We start from the raw sequence: 21,965 nt of genomic DNA, 5'->3' as shown, positions 1-21,965 counted from the left end.
GGGAATAAGGATCAGTAGTTCAGTACATATCATCCAACCATGTGGTCGGCTGAAAGAAAGACAGCCAGATACTGCAGAGGGATCACTTGATATCATTCCTGAATGATGAGGGAGAGTGAGAAGCGACTGATACGAGATCAGTTTGGGTTCCGTCAGAAATGTCAGGAATGAGGAATAGGAGAGGGCCAGATACAGGCACCAACACAGGGTATTCATCAACACGGATTCCACACATTATTAGTCCACTGAACCACTACAACATTAAAAGAGTTCACAATGTGTTGCTATGGGGACCAGCTACTTTGACTGAGGGAGGGAGGGAGAGAGAAGAGAGACAAGAGATAGTTAAAGCACACAGAGAGAGAGAGAGAGAGCAAACAAAAACAAGAGTCGTCTAGTGAGAGAGCCAGGGCAGCCACCTGGGGGTCGTGACCCACGAACGACCCCGTCAGATGTGCACTCTGGCTGGGTGCTCGTAGGGAGAGGGGCGGGAAAACAAGGCATCATTAGGGCTGAGTGATGAGCCCCTTGCCATGTTTGACCTCCTCCTTCAGTGACTACAGGGCTGCAACGCTCCACCACGTGACCGACACTGCATTTATAAATGCCAGAGGGCCTATACACACACACAGGCGCGTGCACACACACAGAGAGCGAGAGAGAGAGAGAGACACACACACACACACACAGAGCGAGAGAGACAGACACACACACACACACACACACACACACAGAGGGAGAGAGAGACACACACACACAGGGGGAGAGAGAGAAACAAACTACCTAAGCACACACACAAAACACACAGACACAATTCCTGAGGAACCCGCTACTGAGACTGACCCCACACACCCGTAGCAGCCCTGCAAACAGCATAGCATGCCCGTGTGACCCGCTGCATATTGGCTGTTTTTCACGAGGCGTCACCACTGACCGACCCAACAAACGGCGTTGCCTTTAGCTAGCAGAACGTCATTCATATGCCCGGTGTGTTGCGCTTACAAACACACTGAGGCCATTGTTTACATTTCGGGGTTTTTTTTGGGGGGGGGGGGGTGGATTTTTCACGTTTAATCACAGAAGAGGAAGTGGTGGGGAAAGGAAATAGGGGACAAAATGAAACAAAAAGGCCAGTGTATGGTAGTCGCACAGTTCAGAGTGCGTATATAAGCGACCGTACGGGGGCAGGTCGCTAAACGACACAGTCCACAGTGTTGGACTCTATGGTTGATCATGGGAGGCTAAACAGAACCCTAAATTCACATAATTGGCCCAGCGATGCTGAAAGTCCTGGGCATCGAAACATACGGATGTGAGTCAAAGTGCCTTAGTTTTGAGGGGCTTCATCCTGTCTAGTAATTCTATTTCTGTGGTTCCCGGTACCTCTGCTCCCTGAGCCTCGGTACGCTGTGCGTTTGCCTCAATGAATCATCCCAGTGGTTATACTGTGGTAATAAGAAAACAATCTCCATGATCACACACACAAACAACATTTCAAATTGCTATCATCCATCTCACCTACCCCTTTAAGAGCAGGGGGGGTAACACCCCCCCCCCCCCCTTCCCTCGACCCCGCCAGGGCTGGCCTTTGGAAAAGATGATGGTGGAAAAAAAAATTGCCGCGGCTGCCAAACGCATAGAGGCGCCGGAGATCAATGCATTGCGGACCGCCGCGACGGGAGCTGCTATGTAAAACACTGCCTTAAGTCAGCCCGCATCCGGTTAATATTTAATCCCTCTGTCCATCTCGGCGCGTAGCGCTGCTTCCCCTTTAGCTCTGCCGTTTACTTTGATTACACACAAACGTTTGGGGGGAGAAAGTGATAAGAGAGAGCACATCCGATTTGCATGGGGATGGAATATGGAAGACGATGGAATAAAAAAAAAAACGCAAGTTTGATAATAGCTTGGAGCAGTCTGGGGCCAGCTGAGAAATTTAGGGAGAGAGAGAGAGAAAGAGGGGAGAGAGAAAGAGGGGAGAGAGAGAGAGAAAGAGGGGAGAGAGAGAGAGAGAGAGAGAGAGAGAGGCCTGAGTAGGAAAAGGCTCTAAAAAGCTAGCATTTCACTTATTTAGAACAACGAGATATGCAAATACAACAAAATGGAAAAATAACACAGATAGTATCGTCTCTTTCCCAGTAAATGTTGTGTGGCAAATTATTTCTAGGGAGGAATTTCCAAAGAAACTACTCCCACGTGAGCATGTAAATCTCCATAACTGAATATTCCCAGAGTTCTCAGTTCTCCTCGGCTACTTCACTTCTGTCACAGATTGTCTATTCCATGAAGGCTGTTGATAAATGGTTTCAGAATATTCATATTCTATATCCCATACTAGGTGTTTAACTGGTTTGATAATACCTTGTAATATGGATGTGATACGTACTCACTCTCTCAACAACCGTGTACGTAATGACAAACCAACACACTTCTCTGCACCCCCTACTACAAGAGCTGAGCATAGTCAGTGAAAACAGCATTTTACCAGTCATGCCAATGACATCATTTCCTACAACTCCCAGCAGCGCCCTCTTTCCCAGTTCCCTGCACGGGAGGACGCTGTTCCTCAGTAATGATGAGGTGGAAGCAGCATGGGCCTCAGAATGACTTCCTCCCTCCCTGTATTTCAAACATCCAACTGCACTCACACTCAACTAAACCCCTGCCAACAGTTGGGGAAAATCTGTTTCTTTGACTTTCTTGTACGTTCTACATACACACACACACACACACACCGACCATAGTGAAATGGATTGGTGACAAGCAGTGGTGTGTGTGTTAGATGTGAGTTAAAGCAACACTTAGGGAGGAAATAAGCCTTCAGGACTGCCAATGACAAGTGTTCATTTTCTCACTCACTGAACAGAGCTAGCCACTTTACAATGTGTGCGACCGTGAGATTAGCCTGTCCTGAAATAGAGAGAGGGGTTAGAGTGGGAGAGTGGGTCAGTGAAATAGATGGCGAGGAGATTTGGTCTCTCTGCCAGGGGGAAGGTTTGCCAGTCTGACTTTGGTCTCACAGGTACTCCATACAGGATAGAGTCCACCCGGCCCGACACACATCCCTCAACACACCCCTCTCCCAACTACCTCAGCGAGGCCTGGTGAAGAGGAGGATCATGGGAAGTCCTTATCTCTGGCTAGCAACACCCATCGGACGCCACAGCCCTCCACGGACCCGAAGGGCGCAATAATTACTAATACAGCACTTTATCGATTGGCACGCTCGCCGGCGCACCTTGTTTTCGGGGGCCGACGGCTAGGGGGGCTAACCAAAGTGACACGAGTAAAGTGTTATTTCTTTCACACGCCGACAGCTGGGTGAGAGAGGAGGAGTCGCCCTGGCTCACTCCACCCAGCAGTAATTCTTAATTGACACCTGTCAGGATAATGGCGGCAGTCACAGCTGCTGCAGGAGAATTTGTCCATCGCCCCGTTCCTCTGTCAGCTTTAATACCCGTCCTGTGGAACTGCCCCCCTCCAGCCCTGTTGCTGCCTGCCTAGCTAGTAGCTACCCCCTCTCCTGCTTTCCTTTCCCGCTCACCCCCTTTTATTTCGCTCGCCTGCATTTTGCCGCCAATCTACATACTTGCTTTGCTTGAAAAAGTTTTTAAAAAACAAAATGGCTATCTTAAGCGCTGGTTACGGAGAGCTTGACCTAATCTCTGCAATGTTGGGAAAAGAGTAGAAGATACGATGAGAGGTCTTTGCACTAGTAAGAGAGGAGGGAGTGTGAGGGATACATGTTAGAAAGAGGGAAGGGGCAACAAAGATAGGGGGAGAGATGAGATGGACGTGAGAAAAACAGAGAGAGAGAGGGAAAGGAGGACGATGAGTGCGAGGGTGTCCCTGGGTAGGGCTCGGCTCCCCTGTAGTAGGCCCACCTCGTTTGTCTGTTTGTTTGTTGGCATCAAAGCGCTTGCCTCTCGTTCTCCGTGCTCGTCCCCTGCTAACTGATGTAATGAGTGGGTAAGCTACATGTTTTTCTGTGCCGAGGAATTCAAATACTTATTAGACAAAATATTCTGTAATTGCTCATCTTTTATTGATGGCAGAAACATGTTCAATTTGGCTGGTACAGGCTTCCCATAGCACTGCCAAGCCTCTCGAGGATGAACACTACCGCTGATCAAGAGGACAAACTAACTCTCTGCAAATAGAACACTTTAACTTAACAACATTTTGGAGATCTTAAAAAAAAACATGTTCCTGTTACTGGACTCAAATGATGAAGCAAATAAAGCGGCAAACAATTTGACAATAATTTGCTGTTAAACCACCTAGACCCTCTGCAACTACTATACGGCAAGCAATAAGCCTACTCAGCATTAAATGCCATCTACAGAATAACATACGAAACAAAACGGGGACTTTAACAACAAACAAACCCACATTTATTTAAATACATATCATAGTTATTGTATTGCATTTACTCTTGTTCTCAATCTAATTCAAATTCCATACAAATAACATTACTAAAATACTTTCACTTAAAAAAAAAAGTGTTTTTTAAATTAAATCACTTTTTTTTTAAAGTAAAAACTATAATAACGGTGACAAAGCAAACAGAGAGGACAGGGCTAGTGAATCCAATCCCACAGGGCTAGTGAATCCAATCCCACAGGGCTAGTGAATCCAATCCCACAGGGCTAGTGAATCCAATCCCACAGGGCTAGTGAATCCAATCCCACAGGGCTAGTGAATTCACAGGGCTAGTGAATCCAATCCCACAGGGCTAGTGAATCCAATCCCACAGGGCTAGTGAATCCAATCCCACAGGGCTGCCTTCTATATGTTCGGCGTTGTTTTCTTTTCTGCCCCACTCCGAGAGACATTTTTCTCCCGAGCAACAAAGCACATCTGGCTGCTTTAATGATATGATTTCCTATCATACTAAGCCACCCCCATTATGACCTCCCACCGTGCGTGTGTGTGTGTGTGTGTGTGTGTGTGTGTGTGTGTCTACAGTGCAGAGAGGGCGACACTCTTCTGATGGTAGCTTCGTGCCCTGAGGACAGCTTAGTGAAAGAATGAGAAAGATAGAGAAAGACAAGATGAGCTTAAACATGATATGAAATGTATCCTTAGCTTCACACATACAGTCCTGAATGCATACAAAAATATATGTATGGTTGTACGGCTTAAACACATTACAAAAAAATATTCCCAACGTCTACTACTCTCATGCCTTATATCTGGAATGTGTTTCACTACTAAACACACACACACACACACACACACACACACAACTCCAGTTAAGGCAGTAGAGGTTGGGCGACTGACTGGCTCAATTCCCAGATGCAAATTTAACTATTAGTCTCAGAGGGTGGCAGAAGAGCAAAACTGGCTATCGACGAAAGAAATCGATGCCACCTGCTAACGACACAGGCGCTCCAATTAAAGTAACCTCTAGTGAAGCAGAGAGAAGAGAGCCTGACCGCCAAACACACCCTCAGGGAACTGTTACACACACACACACACACACAGCACAGGAAAACACCCTACTGTATATCACTCACTGTACATACATACTGTGATACATGTGTGACGCTTGTGTGTCCTAGTTAGCTTGGAGTCCTTGTGTTACTCATATGGTAAAAAGAGTGTCAATGTACTGCCCTCTCACATACTAGAGACGCAGGGCCCAACAGAAAGGAGACGCTAGAGTGCTACAACGACTACTATTTATTCCATCAAAACACACACACACACAACAGCACACACATGTTCCTATCCAGAGGCCCATCTTTGCACTCACAAATGTCATATTCACATTTCCTTAGAATTGTTAGATGTACACAAAAACACACAATTCTCACGGCCACAAACGTTGATGTCTCAGTCGACGTCAGAGAGAGCGTGTGAAACATTTATCGCTTAACATTCCCTTGACCTTGACTAAATTGCCCACTACATTTGCACGCACCTCCAAAAACAAATCTTTACGTTCTCCGGCTTCCAGATTATAATTTTTTTCCCGGTGCTAATATAATTTTTCAGATTACTCCAAGATATTTTAGGCAGACGACTACAGGGAAATAAAATGGGGGGGGGGGGGGGGGAAATACACCTTGTGGAAGATCCGGCCGTTGATCTAAGAGTGGGCCACATAAATCTCAGCATTGCTGATTCTTTCGAGCGCAGAATATCATGTAACAGCATCGTCTAGTTAGAGCACAAAGGTCGCTGTGTAATCTTAGCTACCCCGGGCATGCTAAACCATTAATCCCAGGGCACTGGGCTTCTTAACTCACTAGAAATACACTGGGAGATGTTTTTATACCAGGTTTCTAGAATGCCCCCTAAAACACAAGAGAGGGAGAGATACATTTTCCACACATTGAGACTAGGGATATACGTGGTTAAGACGTGAAGATGTGAAAAGGTGTGTGTGTGTGTGTGTGTGTGTGTCTCCCTCAATGCGCTGCTTCAAAACGTTTACAAAATGTACCATCAAATGAAAACACCTAGCAAATAAAAGCTATACTTTGTATGCAAGAATTATGTTGCATAAACATATTATCAGATTATTATTATTTCATATTACACTGACCAGAATGTTGTGAGAAAAAGAAATAGGCCCGTCCCCCCCCAAAAAAAAATGTTCTGGAAAAAGCAGCTACAACTCCCGCATTAAAAACATTTACAAAACCTCAAAGCTAGTTTGAGGTGTACAATTGTCTTCTTACGCACAGTAACGATTAAGAAAGACAATTGCGGTTATTATAATATATAAAAGGGAAACATAAACATTGCACATGCAGGAGTGTTACGACGCAGCTGATCGTGGTTCGGTGTGTCTGGCCTTTTATTATGTCGTTAAAGGCGGAGGATTAGGGAGGTCATTAAGAGGCATCGTCTCCTCCGACATGATTAGTCAGGTAGCAAAGTCCATTTGTCACCTGCACGAGCAAATTGAGTTGACACTGCACTAGGGGCTACGGGGACTGTATAATATCAACTTGATTACATCAAGGCAGCCGCGGACTTGACACCTTACTGAATTTGTCAGCATTAATCGTCAGGGCCCGTCACAAATCCATCAGGTTTACAGATAATTAGGGGCTTTCTCTAATGAAGCCCAGAGAAGCAACCTTACCTTTTCTCTCGGATAATGAAGAAGCCTCTATCCCTGGGAAAGAGATGTTTTTTTCTCCCCAGACTACTAGCTCTGACTGGCTGAGACACACAGACCCCAATTTAATGAAAGACAACGTCGCTCTTCTCTTTTTTTGGTTTTTACATCGCTCCTGTCCTCATCACCCTCGACTGAAACTGATATTCAAGGACAAAATGAGGCCTGAAATGAAGCAACACACAGTGATGTGTAACACACACACACACTCTTACCAACTGCCTTAAATACACTGCAGGAGATGAACCGTAGCTCGTCTTAACCGTAAATGACAGGATATCTGAAAGAAGAGGAGTAGATATCATGGCTTTCCCACGACACTACGTATACTGTATATATGGGAAAGGCCTTTTGTATGGTTATGGCCCCATCATAACCGTTAAAACGTTCACACACACACAAACAACACGCACACACACAGAAAGTAAAAAGGCCCTATATCAAATGTCGCTCTATTCTACCTCCCTAAAACGAGTGAAAAATAAGGGTGCCCAATACTATATATTGTGTGTATAAAATTTGTCCAGACATGTCTCCTTGTGGTGCTCCGTTCCATTCTCCTCTAAAGCTCCAGTCCTGTACCCCTGGGGTTCCACATTTGTTTTGTTTGAACCTGGTTTACCTTCTCAGTGAAAATATAACTCACAACAACCTCTTTTCCCGATGGTCGCTCGAGTACTCATTCTCTAAACCTCTATTACCATGGCATTACCATGGCGATTTCCCCCTCGACTCTCCCTCTCTATTTCCTCGTAGGCTTCAGAGTACCAGGCATGGTTCAGCAGCTACTAGCTAGCATTGAAACACTGGACCATCATGCTTTAGCTGAGTGTGTGTCTGTATTTGTGTTAAAGGGGAGGATTGGAGGGTGCTGTTACTTCCAACAAACTGTCACGATCATGACAGAATGGTAACACTCCCGTCTGCCAAGTTGTGATTGACCATTAAAGGCCATGATGTATAAGCCGGTCAATGACAGTCAAGCGGATCGATAGGACCATGTGGAGGGGTCAAGGTGATGGCATGTTTTCATGTAAGATCTGCTCGGAACCATCCTATAGCCTGATACCCAGCTTTTTTAGTTTTGTTTGTTGATGTGATACAACACAAGAGACGAATCAGATGCGACTCAAACAGTGAGTATAAAGCATAAGACGGGGCTATTCAACACTGTGCGTCAGAAGCGTATGAGCTGTAGAGAGAAGTACTAGTTGAATACTTTTCACAGTCAATCCACACTGACTCCCCATCACTTGGCGCCTATTTAAAATGATAAACCTGCCCGAGTTCAAAGTCTTCGCTGCCCGGGCCCTCCTGTTCGGTCCGCTTTACACCTCATATTTCAGAATCTCTTTAAAATTCCATGACTGTCTTTTGTTCACTCCACTTGTTAATGCCTAACTTCAAAGGCTGCGCCTCATTAGCACAGAGGTAGAAATCCCTGTCACTCATTTACATTTGTTTTAAAGTCGGCTTGAAAAAGAGAAGAGAGTCAAAAATCCAAACCACTAGACCTCCACATGTGGTTTATCAGTGGTTGTCAGATAATAAACACTACGGTCCTGTGGATGGTAGACATGGGCTGCATTGGTAAAGTGCTCTGTAGGATGAGAGGAGAATGTGTGTATTTGGATAAGAAGTGCAAATCTCTGGGTCTTTAACGCAGACCTAGGGGGCTACTGGTGGTAGGATGGTTCAGGTGCCCGAATTAATTAGGATTTAGCCCTTTCTGTGATCCTCAAAACACTTCTACCTCCTCCCTCTTTCATTCTTCCTCATTCTTCCCTCTAGTATTTTCTCTAGAAAATATTAAAGAAAGAAGGATTCCCCTCCTTTTAAATACTTTTTTTGTCTTTTTTATTTTTTTAGACAACAGGGTTACGGTTGTCCTTTGAGTGGCTAAATCCGGTAAGGAGCATGCGTGTCTCCATGGAGAGATATATTGATGTTTATCAGGGATGAATAGATCAAAGGCTGCCACATGACAGGCGATCAATCACGCATCAAATCAATGACGGCAATCCTCAAATAAAACCGAAAAGAAACAAAACCGGCTCTGGACAGTTTTTCTCCCTCTCTTCCGAAGTCAATTATTCATTATTACTCGCTCTTTAACACTGCAATGAACCCCAAATGGAAACTCTATCTCTAACGTTTCGTTTATCTAGCTCCCCAAGTAGTCGACTTTTCTGGCAAGTTAATAACACATCAGGCCTATCGTTGACAGAAATCATATGGCAAAATAGAAAACAATAATGGTCAACAAACGAAGATGTGTTGAAAGTCAAACTTATTTTTAGGCTATTGCGTATGTATAACACGAGAAATGGAAAATTGAAAAAATAAAACATTTAGTGAATTAAAATGAGAAGAAAAAAAAGTCCGATATTGTATCTCCATTTAGTAAGAGACGGTGAAAATGAACTTCTGTGTGCGCTGGTGCTTACCTGCTGATCGCCTGGGCTCTTGCTGCTTTCTCCTCGGCATAGTGACCGTCACGGTCCACGGTACTTTTCATGCAGGGATCAAAACAATAAGTCTGTCAGTGGAGAAAAACCATCCCGTCGCTTTTTTTTTTCGGGAAATAACCGTAAACAGTTTTTTTTCTATTAGAATGGTTTGTTTCTTTTGTAATTGTGGGCTTATGCCAGACAACCTGAAACGGCCACAATGTAACTAAATATGTCCTCAAGGCCTAGGAATAGAAACAAGTGACAGGAGATAAAGGACAAACGGGGAAAAATGGGTTTCTGTGATATAAAAACGACGCACGAATTTCGCCAGCTCATAACATGTCTATCAAATAACATCTTCCCTCATCTCTGTGTGTCAGAAAAAAAAGAGGCAGACATCGAAGCCAAGTTTCAGTCACTCCCCTGCTGCCATATGGGGTTATATGGCGGTGTTGGGGCTACTTTGTATCGTCTTCACTCCAAAATAAATAAACTCTGATGGTAAACGAATACGTCCAGTGTGAGCGAACACAATGTATTTCCGTGGGAAGGCTGCGCTTCTTCAAGCTCAGATCTGAAACAAAACAGAATTGAGAGAAAATAGACAGGCATTAGATGGTTAATGTCAGTCCGTCACCACGCCACCTATTCCGACCAAAGCCTCGCCGTCAGCGGACGCTTTTCTCCCCCCTCTAGCTTGAGTCGGGGTGGTAGGGCTTCTACTTACATTTCTAGTCGTTAACATGACTATTATCAGCCGCCGATCAAGGAATATGCAGGTGGTTGATGTGGTGGGGAGCCTGCGACTAAAGAGAAACAAACAAGATGCAGGCATCCACCCTTGCCGGAGAGAATGTTCCTTCTGTAAACTCCAGGGGAGTGAACCGAGGTCTCGTCTGCTCCTCCGGAGAAAAAAAATGAAACGCAGGGAATCTCGACGCGTTTCAGACAGTCTCAACTGATAGACAGACGCATCGAGTGGCTTTTCCTGCTTCATTTCACTCCTCCCCTCGCGCTACAAGCGTCACCCTGACAGTAGAGCCCACCTGTCAATCTTTTTAATTGTCTTGTTTTTTCCTCCGCTTCAAATTGAAATGACTGACAAAGGAAAGCTTGCATCAGTAGGCTAAATATCAAATTGTTGCTTTGAAATATTGGTCCATAAACTTCCTGCATAATGTTATTATGGCAATTAGTCAATTACTACAAAGCTATTCCTAGGTTAGGCTATATTACTATAACTAGGCTAATCATGAGTCATCATCATCCTCATGTGACAAACTCACACTAACTTTATTTTGCCTGACATGTGCGATCCTATGTCAAACCCAACATGGCAATGTTTTGGACGTATTTGTTGGAAACATTCGGGCTGAAGTTTCCTAGTGCGAGAGCGCCAACATTTACGCATGCTTGGGGAGAAACTATATTTCTGCAGGTAATAGCCTACTAACGGTGCTTGTTAATACATGAATGGTGGTGGTCGGCACTGGATGTGTTGGCAACTCTTTGGCTTTTTGTGTACAATCGTTGAGGATATGTTTGAGACTACGATTGATATGTTTCACCTTACGAGGAAGTGTGTCATGTCCCGGAAGGGGAGGGACTCAAAAGGAGACACGCCGCTACAGTAGGAGTTTGGCTGCCGCTACAAGGTTGCGCCGTGCTATAGCCTAGTGATCATCAAAGCAAACTTTGCAAAAGCACGTTATTGCGTGTCGATCTTCTGCGACAACAAAAAAAACCGCGCGGCTAATATTGTTTTAATCGCATTGCATCGGCGTGGCCTACCCTGCTACGTGAAGAAAGCCTAGCATAGGCTAACGATAAACATATTGATATCAACGCACAGCCAGTGCCCGTGAACTTTGTCACATAGTCCCTCCCTGGTGCAATGTCCACCTCTTTCTTGTTGAGAAACGGTAAGAGGGTGTTTTCGATAATCGGCGGGGTGTGCAGAGGAACCGATGCACTTTCCAGAGTTAATTTTATATCGCGCCGCTTCATTGTAGATTTGTCATACTCCACGCACTTCATGGATTTTAAAGGTTCTTCGATACCGAGCTCCATGAAAAAGCTGGTCGTAACGAAGCTCAGCCAGAATTTCAGAGACGCCGTTGCCTTACAAACTGTTCCAGTCCCGACACCTGGCGACGGGGACTTGCTTGTCAGAAATCGGTAAGTTTTGGTTAGAAATTGGATAGGTTCCCATTTTCCGCGAATGCGTAGCCTATAGCCTATGTATAGACCATTCCAATATGGGGCACATTTTGGAGCCAATATCTTTGATAAACTATTTGGTATTGTTTTCAAGTTGTGAAAGGGTGTCTTACCTCTGTTAGAATCGCCTATCCATCCCCATCGATTATAGAAGCCCACTCGCGACCATTTCAGGAGCGAGCAAAATAGGTGAGGAATATTTCCAAGTTCCGCCCCTACATTTGTCTATCAATCCATCTCGGCATCTCGCTCTGTCCTGTCTCCTTACGTCACGAACCTGCAAACAGAAAGTCATGGGTGGGGGTGTAAAGACTCACGAATAGATGAGGAGATGGAGAAACAGCTTTGCATGGCATTGGGGCTGCGGCAGGATCATCATTTTCCGCTGCATAAAACCAATGCATAAGACTCAATATGTGTCTGTCCGGTTCAAAGCAAGATATTTACAAATGTTTATGACATTCGGGGTACTGTAACAGAGTAGGAATGTAGGCTTCTTAATCTAACCGGTTATTTACTACAATTTAAGTCGAGGAGATATTAAAATGCGGGTCAATGCTGGTGTAGCCTATTAGAGCGCAATTGATCAGTGAAATGAAGAGAGGGTCTTGCATTATGGTTTAGAGACCAAGGACATAGTAGCATTATCTAAAGATCAAATAGCTTTGAACATTTACAGAAATTGTCATATGTAGCCTAAACCTTTTTCACATGATTTGTTTTGTGTGCTTAATTGTGTATGCGTAATTTAGGGAATTTAAAAAATCTATCGCATTTATAACTTGAAAATGTGGAATTTTGAATTATAAATACAATTTGCCATGGAGGGGTAGCCTATCTCTCATCTTGGGAAAAGGAAAGAACTGTTGATGCAGTGGTAGGTTATTCTCCCCCACCCGAAACCTTGAATTGTAGATTGAAATAGATTGAAAAGTATGGCATCACGTATTGTTCTATAATTTAATGTAGGCCTATGCCCTTATACTTCTTATTTTTTTAGCAATTCTTTGTGTGTTGTCTGTAATGAATCCCCATCATATGAGTTGGCCTGGAAAATTACAACATTTAGCTATTAGCTAACAACTAGGCTTCACAGGCACCTTCACCTGAAGAAAAAAAAACAAGTTAAAGGGCCTAGTTATCAAGGCATATTTCTTGATCTGGGTTATTATTTATTTGTTAATAACTACATCAGAAAGGCCAATTCTATGGTCTCAATGCAGAGCTCGGAATTAGCAGATACAGTGCCTTGCGAAAGTATTCGGCCCCCTTGAACTTTGCGACCTTTTGCCACATTTCAGGCTTCAAACATAAAGATATAAAACTGTATTTTTTTGTGAAGAATCAACAACAAGTGGGACACAATCATGAAGTGGAACAACATTTATTGGATATTTCAAACTTTTTTAACAAATCAAAAACTGAAAAATTGGGTGTGCAAAATTATTCAGCCCCCTTAAATGAATACTTTGTAGTGCCACCTTTTGCTGCGATTACAGCTGTAAGTCGCTTGGGGTATGTCTCTATCAGTTTTGCACATCGAGAGACTGACATTTTTTCCCATTCCTCCTTGCAAAACAGCTCGAGCTCAGTGAGGTTGGATGGAGAGCATTTGGGAACAGCAGTTTTCAGTTCTTTCCACAGATTCTCGATTGGATTCAGGTCTGGACTTTGACTTGGCCATTCTAACAACTGGATATGTTTATTTTTTAACCATTCCATTGTAGATTTTGCTTTATGTTTTGGATCATTGTCTTGTTGGAAGACAAATCTCCGTCCCAGTCTCAGGTCTTTTGCAGACTCCATCAGGTTTTCTTCCAGAATGGTCCTGTATTTGGCTCCATCCATCTTCCCATCAATTTTAACCATCTTCCCTGTCCCTGCTGAAGAAAAGCAGGCCCAAACCATGATGCTGCCACCACCATGTTTGACAGTGGGTATGGTGGTGATGAGCTGTGTTGCTTTTACGCCAAACATAACGTTTTGCATTGTTGCCAAAAAGTTCCATTTTGGTTTCATCTGACCAGAGCACCTTCTTCCACATGTTTGGTGTGTCTCCCAGGTGGCTTGTGGCAAACTTTAAACAACACTTTTTATGGATATCTTTAAGAAATGGCTTTCTTCTTGCCACTTTTCCATAAAGGCCAGATTTGTGCAATATACGACTGATTGTTGTCCTATGGACAGAGTCTCCCACCTCAGCTGTAGATCTCTGCAGTTCATCCAGAGTGATCATGGGCCTCTTGGCTGCATCTCTGATCAGTCTTCTCCTTGTATGAGCTGAAAGTTTAGAGGGACGGCCAGGTCTTGGTAGATTTGCAGTGGTCTGATACTCCTTCCATTTCAATATTATCGCTTGCACAGTGCTCCTTGGGATGTTTAAAGCTTGGGAAATCTTTTTGTATCCAAATCCGGCTTTAAACTTATTCACAACAGTATCTCGGACCTGCCTGGTGTGTTCCTTGTTCTTCATGATGCTCTCTGCGCTTTTGACGGACCTCTGAGACTATCACAGTGCAGGTGCATTTATACGGAGACTTGATTACACACAGGTGGATTGTATTTATCATCATTAGTCATTTAGGTCAATATTGGATCATTCAGAGATCCTCACTGAACTTCTGGAGAGAGTTTGCTGCACTGAAAGTAAAGGGGCTGAATAATTTTGCACGCCCAATTTTTCAGTTTTTGATTTGTTAAAAAAGTTTGAAATATCCAATAAATGTCGTTCCACTTCATGATTGTGTCCCACTTGTTGTTGATTCTTCACAAAAAAAATACAGTTTTATATCTTTATGTTTGAAGCCTGAAATGTGGCAAAAGGTCGCAAAGTTCAAGGGGGCCGAATACTTTCGCAAGGCACTGTATGTCTGTGATGTCGCATTTAGGCCTTATATAAAGTCTGCTTGGTTAAATTATCTGGGTTGGGAAGACAGTTGCGCAACACGGCCTATTGTAGTCCATGGTCATTTAATTGCACATATAGCCTATTGCCTATGATCATTTCCATAGGCTATTGATGACCCTTGACCTTTTGAACTGTGATTTACCCATGAATTAGGCTGGACTTTAGGAATTAGATAGCGTAGGCTATAATTTAAAATGCACACCGCTGCAAACCACAGGTGAAACGAGCTTTGTTTAGAAAATGCATTATTAACCCGAATTTGACACATGTTGAGTTTAAATTTAGATATGCATTGATATGTTTCAGTGGCCGAGATGATTGTGCATTCAAATGTGCACATTTTTTAAATCCAGCATTTTTAAGAATATCAGGCTCAATCCTGACTAGAGATCCCAGTTCTCTTTAGTTTTAACTTTTGAACTGGCTCTTCTTTAATGCATGGTGTTTCAGTTCTGTTGGTCCATTATGAGAGATTCAGGTTCAAATATTTACTGGTATGGAAAAAATTCAGAAAGGCTGCAAGGAAGAAGTGATTTGGAAAGTATAGTCAAACTAGATGTTTTCCTATATTTAATTGGAGCCATTTATTTGTAACTAAACCGGGCTGATACATTTTAAGTGCTAAAAATGCCAATGTGACATGCACAATGATGAGTCGCAACAAGGGTTCTTCTGGAGGATAGAAAATGATTTATTTATACATTTGTTTCACACAAGGATTTTTTTTCTTCTCCATGTCATCAACTGAGATGAAAACCGTTATTTTTTCATGTCGAGGTAAAGAAATATACAAGATTTTAAAAGTGCAGTTTGTTCTTGTGTGTCTCTCAAGACAATGACTCATGACATCATGCAATGTGTTTCGGGTGGGTGTTTTTTCAAGACAAATGGAATCATTGCCAAAACAAACCAATGATTCCTTCCCGAACGGTGTCGCAGAGGTTTTCTAGGGAATAGAAGTGAAATCTTGACCTTCGCAGACATTACTGTAGGCATTCTGAAGTGCAACTCTTTATTTTATTATAACTAACTATTATCACGTTATTATCAAAATCTTTAATTAATTGACTTTAATTAATTGACTTGAATGCTAGGTAACAATTGTTAATCATTCACTTGTATTTTGTTCTCTGTTCCATTCCATGCAGATTTGTTGGAATCAATGCCTCGGACATCAACTACTCAGCAGGCCGCTACGACCCTTCGGTGAAGCCACCGTTTGACGCCGGGTTCGAGGGCATTGGCGAGGTGGTCGGACTCGGCCTGAGTGCCAGCGCCCGCTACACCGTTGGCGACACCGTGGCCTACTTTGCTGATGGGGCCTTTGCAGAGTACACGGTGATACCCATGATCAAGACCATACCCGTACCCGCGGTGAAGCCAGAGTTCCTCACCCTGCTGTTAAGCGGTGCCACAGCTTATATCGCCATGAAGCGGCTTGGCGACCTAGTGAAGGGCGAGACAGTGCTGGTGACTGCCGCTGCCGGTGGCACGGGCCAGTTTGCCGTGCAGTTTGCCAAACAGGCCGGCTGCCATGTTGTGGGCACCTGCTCCTCCAATGAGAAGGCTGGCTTCTTAAAGACCATTGGCTGCGACAGGCCCATCAACTACACGTCCGAGGACCTGAGCGCCACGCTGCGCAAAGAGTACCCACAAGGCTTGGACGTAGTCTACGAGTCCATAGGCGGCAGAATCTTTGACATGGCGGTCAACAATCTGGCCAATAAGGGCAGGCTGATCGTGATCGGGTTCATCTCAGGGTACCAAACGGCATCAGGGGTCCCAACTGTTAAAGGAGGGACTCTGCCCGTGAAGCTGCTCCAGAAGTCAGCCAGCGTGAGGGGGTTCTTCCTACCTCACTTCCTGTCTGACTACAAGGAGGCAATGGGAAGCATGATGCAGATGTTTGCTAAAGGGAAGCTGGTGTGTGAAGTGGACTGTGGGGACATTGCCCCCGAGGGCCGTTTTGTGGGGCTGGAGTCCGTCTTTAGGGCTGTGGACTACATGTACGCTGGGAAAAATGTTGGAAAGGTGGTGGTTGAGGTGACTCCACCCTCACTGGAGAGCAAACTGTGATTTGCCTTAATGTGAATGCACTGGAATCCTCAAACAAATCAAACCATATGTATGTATAATGAAATTAACTATGCAAGTACATATGTTGAAGGCAAATTTCCCAAACTGTGACAATCTACAGTACTCTTGAGTTGAATATATTTTTCACCTGAATCTCTTTTGATATTACTAAAATGTTGTTCTGTTCGAGACAGTTCCTTTATGTTTTGATGATTGTACTGAATAAAGCAAAGCCAAAGTCCCAATGAACGGGGATCATACTTGTGGAGTGAAAATTGCTGGTGTAACAGAAGGTTATCTCAAGAAAATAATACTGTACCCCTCTAGATAAAATGCCTCCCTCATTCTCATGCTGTCACACACACACACACACACACACACTTGTTTAATTGCTCTGTGCTCAAGACTAGAGCTAACTAAAATTTGTATTTACAGTAACTAGACCAGTGGCTGCATTGACTGTCCACAGCTTATGCTTGATTACTGCACTTCAGACAATGTATCAGCTGAACTTGTCCCTCTGTTTAACAGGAAACAAAGTAGCTGAGGACAATAGTGCATAATGATCACATTTAGTGTTACCAGTTTAAACTTCTGTCATACTTTTGGAATATATGCCTAAGCATGCCCAGAGCAATTGACCCATTTAGTCCCTCACACATACACAACAGATTACACATTCATATAATTAATACATTAACTTAAATCAACAGAAATACAATGTATTGTAGATGTACAGTAGGTTTTAAAACAGCACATTTTGAGAAGTATTTGCAATGTATGATGTGTAATTAACATTCAAATATCTACAATACATTCTTACATTCTTGATTAAAAAATGAAATGTGTTTTGTTGTAGTAAAGTCTCTATATATATATACTTGTCAGAACTGAATGCAGCATCAGGTGTGCTTGGTATTTTATAGCATGTTTGTGGCTGACCGAAACATCTTTCCATTCACATGCCCCAAGCTGCACATAATAAAAAAATTAGTCCAGCTAACCAGAACTTGGGGTTGAAAATACCATTAGTTTTTCCCACAACAAGCAGAAACCACTTATATTGAATGTATTGTGGAATGCCTTCTGAGGTAGGCCTACGGTTTTCTTTTTTTTTTGTTACCGTGAGGATAAGGTTCCACTTGATGTTTTGGATTCTCTTAAGCCAATACAGTCATTTCTTTTTCCTAATTTAAATATAGAACCCTTTTAAGCTAAGTATCATGTTATCTACCCTCACATTAGAGGTGAGGGTAGATGAGTTACCAGGTGGGATACAATTGTCATGGAGAAATGCCTTATCTTACATATTAATTCTAAAACTATTTACAAGTTAAGGTGGGTGTTACTCTGTGGCCTTTTTTTTATTCATTTTTTTAGAAGTGAGAAAAGGTCATCAAAAAACACTTCTAAGGCAATACGTTATGTATCAAGCCTAGGAACACAAAACAAACACCTGTTTCCACCTGGGAGGGACGTCTGTGTGTTCATGCACTGTGGACATGCAATATCCTCCTCCAGGTGGCCACTCAAAAAAGATCTCAGTGTGAAACACGTTACAGGTGTGACCCCAGCATGCAAAGCTGCTACCTTCGCCAGGCAGGCAGCTCAGGAAATCAGAAACATACCCACCAGCCTGAAGCCATTTGAACCTGCACCAATGTGTCTCACACACCCATATGTGTTCCAATAGAATAGTGGTCTGTGTAATGCATGCAGTGTATTTCTGTAGATTGGTTCTTACTATCTTTGGTATTTTTTTTAAAATTTGAGGTCCTCTTTGATTTCTACTCCTGTGTGAAATATAGAAATGAAGTGATCCATCCTTGTAAGTGTTTGATAACAGCGTCACTGTACAGCATGGATGAAGGTGAGCAACCCGAAAGCTATTGTTAAAGGCAGATGCACTTACCGCTCATAAAACGGATTGTTCACTCAGTCATTCCAATGCAAGAGCACACTCTCACACGCTAGTCACAGAAAGGTGAGAGAGGTGACACAAATGAATGTTCACTTGAATTTACCGTGCTCGAGTACAGTAGCGCGCATACTCTGGCTAGATGTACGGACTGTCAATGTGTATCTGTCTTCAATTACCAACCGAGGCCTCACTCTGGTCCCCCGGGGCCCACCTGTAGCAGCCATGATTAGTGCACATTCACAGTCCAATTAAAGCACAAGACAAACTGGAGAAAACAACACATTTTATTTAATTGGCTTGTAGCTGTTAGCAGGCTCTTAACAAATCATATAGACACATACCTGTTGTAGTCACCTTCTGAGGTACATGACAAATGTTGGTGGAGTGACAAACATGTTTTGGAAAAGTGTCGCGTTTCTCAACGTAGCTTGAAAATATTAGTTATTGTTAAAAAAAAATGTATTGCTTAGACTATCGTTAGGGGTTTTGAGATCCAGTATATTGCATCCACCTTTAACCTGGGTATAGCCCTGAAACTCTAAACATAAAATTGAAAAGTTTATAATATGGCAAACGTGAAACGACCACAACAATTTATGTGAGAAAAGTTCAAATCTAAAATAAATGTCCAAAAGTGCATGTCATGAATAGATGTGATACTTGGTTTGCCAGAGGTCTGTGCTTTGTGCATACACGCCCACAATGGGATCTGTGACCTTTTTACAGCTTTGCCATATAATTGAACCATATAATTTGTTGATTATAAGAATACGTGGAAAATACTGTCAACAGTATAGTGAAATGCCAGTGTTGTAATACACAAAATCAATTTGATCAGCTGGGTATTCAATCAACCGTGTTACTTTAGACTCTGCCGTCCCTGTTCCCATACTAGAACACCTAACATAGACATCATTCGGTGTGGTCTGGTATAACCTGGTGCCTTAGTGGCTAACTCTGTCATGGCTCAGGTCCACTTTCAGTCACTAAGAGTCACACAGAGTCACTCAGACCCCTCAATCACCATCACTCCTCCCCTTGTTACAAAACCCCACTGAACTAATTAGTCAATGCACACACTGTAAGTTCAGGTACAAACAGGTGACTTTCCAATACTTTTACCTGGTGGTTTTATTTAACAAAATATATAAGAATATGTTACTTTTGCTCATTTTGTATTGCATAGAAATATGAACACAAGGTTTCTCTTGCGAGCGTTTTCCATACTAATGTCATTATTTTGCATTTCTCCATTTTTTTTTATGGTTCACTTTTAGAAAATAGGAAAAAATAGGGGAACCCTTTTTTGGTTCCAGGTAGAACTCTTTTGGGTTCCAAGAAAAACCTTCTGGGGAAAGGGTTTTTACATGGAGCCCAATAGGGTTCTACCTGGAACCAAAAAGGGTTCTTCAAAGGGTTCTCCTATTGGGACAGCCAAAGAAACCTTTTAGGTTCTAGGTAGCACCTTGTTTTCGAAGAGTGTAGGGTAGCAGTGTGTGTGGGTGTGCATGTATCAGTACTGCTGGCAATCTGTCGGTCTGTCAGGGTCACAAGGACTCAGTGGGACATAAATTAAAATATGCAGCCGGGCCACTCAAGTCTCACTGAGGAGGAGGAATTCCTTTCTTAATCAAGTTCCCCCGATTAATTGTAATAAAGGTGTCATCCATAAATGTGTCTTCCTGATTGAGTAATTTGAGGCTGAAGACAGTAAGCACATCCCTGGTGATTGGGGTTTTACAGTGGTGGGGGGGGGGGGGTGTAACAGGGAGACACGGCAACGACACAAATAGCTCTTCAGTGCGCTGGCAGTCACCCTCCCTCCACGGACAGCTTTCGCACAGCTGACGGAAATACAATTATCAGTGTGATCTGCTTAAGAACTCATCAGCGGCTCCACTGCCCAGTGAAGACATTCACAGAGTTGGAGAGAAAAAGAGAGCCGAGAGAGAGGAGAGGATGGTGCCAAGAGAGAGGAGGGGTTGGTGCCGAGAGAGAGGAGGGGTTGGTGCCGAGAGAGAGGAGGGGATGGTGCCGAAAGGGATTGAATGAGGTTCTATTTTTGTACAGGCCGAATGTTCCTTATAAATTCATGTATTGATTCAACCCGCATGTTATTTTACATGTTCCAAATCAATGTCTTTATTCCAATGAATGAAAAACATCCAGGTGCCTGTAAACGTACTCTATGTGTATTAAATACGCTTTCAGATTGCATTTCAATACCACACACCAGTCAAATACATATTGGTCATACGATATGAGTGGTAGAGAAAACAAAACGTATCCAAATGTATCTGATGTTGGTGGCATTACACAAAGTAGCGAACCTGAGCCACGTAACAACGCAGTGCAACCTGTACAGTCAGGAAAGGCTAGCCTACGATCATTGAGTCGGATGTCATGTGTGCAGGCGAAAGTCAAGGGCAGTAAGTATTCATGCAGTGGATGGATGATATTATCAGCACACCGTGCCTGACGACAGCATCCCAGTTTCATCGGTCGGTGTCTCTCCACTGCAGATGTAAAGGTCGAAACACCCAGTCCATCCCACCCCATGCGAATGACGGACAGGTCCTCAGTTAGCCCAAACACCAGGTCCCCCTGTCCCCATTCTTTACCCGCCAAACGCCACTGCAGCCAAGGACGCCGGGGTGTCAGCAGCGAGGCATCTGGGCGACATCGTTCATCAGGGCGCATCGGTAATGGGAACCTCCCAGTGACAGTGGTCGTCAGGACACAAAAGCAAAAGGGACCATAAACATGGTATGACAGATGGCCAAGGATGGGACAGGCTCCGACAGGGAGGGAGGTAGTGAGAAAGAGAGAGAGAGCGAGATAAACGTGAGATAGCGAGAAGGACAGAGAGGAAGAGAGATTTCATGCTAAAGTGTTTGGTGTTATGAAAAACAAATCCTCAAACCCCTGGATGATAACTATATGTTCAATGTCAATGGTGAAGAGGTGGACTGGAAAGCACAAGATAAGTACTGCCTTGCCTGTATATAACAAAAAATGCAATGGAACCCCTTCTGTCGGGTCCCCATCCCCGAGATGAGGGTAAAGAAGTAGTTCTGTCTCTCCCCTACTCAACGAACAAGATAGGCTAGCTACATTTAGAAAAGAAGCAGAGCAGAAAATAGTTTTTTTTTCTCTTAACATCTCTTCCTTTTTTTCTCCCTCTCCTCTGATCAGTCTAATGAGCTTGCGTTTGTTTCAGTTTGTTTACCATCGTGTCAGCGTTGACATCGG

The 21,965-nt window shown here is 43.5% G+C and overlaps 2 protein-coding genes across 2 annotated transcripts in view; one reads left to right on the top strand and one right to left on the bottom strand.

Moving 5' to 3' along the window:
• Positions 1 to 10,600, bottom strand: part of LOC139394466 (teashirt homolog 1-like) — a 42,192-nt gene extending 31,592 nt beyond the window's left edge. Inside the window, exons 1-2 of the mRNA XM_071142536.1 lie at positions 10,316 to 10,600; positions 9,583 to 10,162 (exon numbers count right to left, since the gene is read on the bottom strand). Of these exons, the coding sequence (XP_070998637.1) occupies positions 9,583 to 9,622 (40 nt within the window). The 5' untranslated portion in view covers positions 9,623 to 10,162; positions 10,316 to 10,600. The remainder of the gene's footprint in view (positions 1 to 9,582; positions 10,163 to 10,315) is intronic.
• Positions 10,601 to 11,174: 574 nt separating this feature from the next.
• Positions 11,175 to 19,778, top strand: LOC139394455 (prostaglandin reductase 3-like). Its single transcript, XM_071142526.1, has 2 exons — positions 11,175 to 11,766; positions 15,865 to 19,778. The coding sequence occupies exons 1-2, from the start codon at positions 11,483 to 11,485 to the stop codon at positions 16,790 to 16,792; spliced, it is 1,212 nt and encodes a 403-aa protein (XP_070998627.1). The 5' UTR covers positions 11,175 to 11,482; the 3' UTR covers positions 16,793 to 19,778.
• The last annotated feature ends 2,187 nt before the right edge of the window (positions 19,779 to 21,965 follow it).

The sequence above is a fragment of the Oncorhynchus clarkii genome, chromosome 3, assembly GCF_045791955.1.
Source record: "Oncorhynchus clarkii lewisi isolate Uvic-CL-2024 chromosome 3, UVic_Ocla_1.0, whole genome shotgun sequence".
In the NCBI taxonomy this organism is placed as follows: domain Eukaryota; kingdom Metazoa; phylum Chordata; class Actinopteri; order Salmoniformes; family Salmonidae; genus Oncorhynchus; species Oncorhynchus clarkii.
This window is presented reverse-complemented; position numbering and strand designations above follow the sequence as displayed.

Excerpts from the sequence above, each read along its gene's own strand:
- LOC139394455 (XM_071142526.1), top strand. The coding sequence starts at position 11,483 with ATGTCCACCTCTTTCTTGTTGAGAAACGGTAAGAGGGTGTTTTCGATA. Across the intron at positions 11,767-15,864 it reads GACTTGCTTGTCAGAAATCG|ATTTGTTGGAATCAATGCCT; the intron begins GTAAGTTTTGGT and ends CATTCCATGCAG.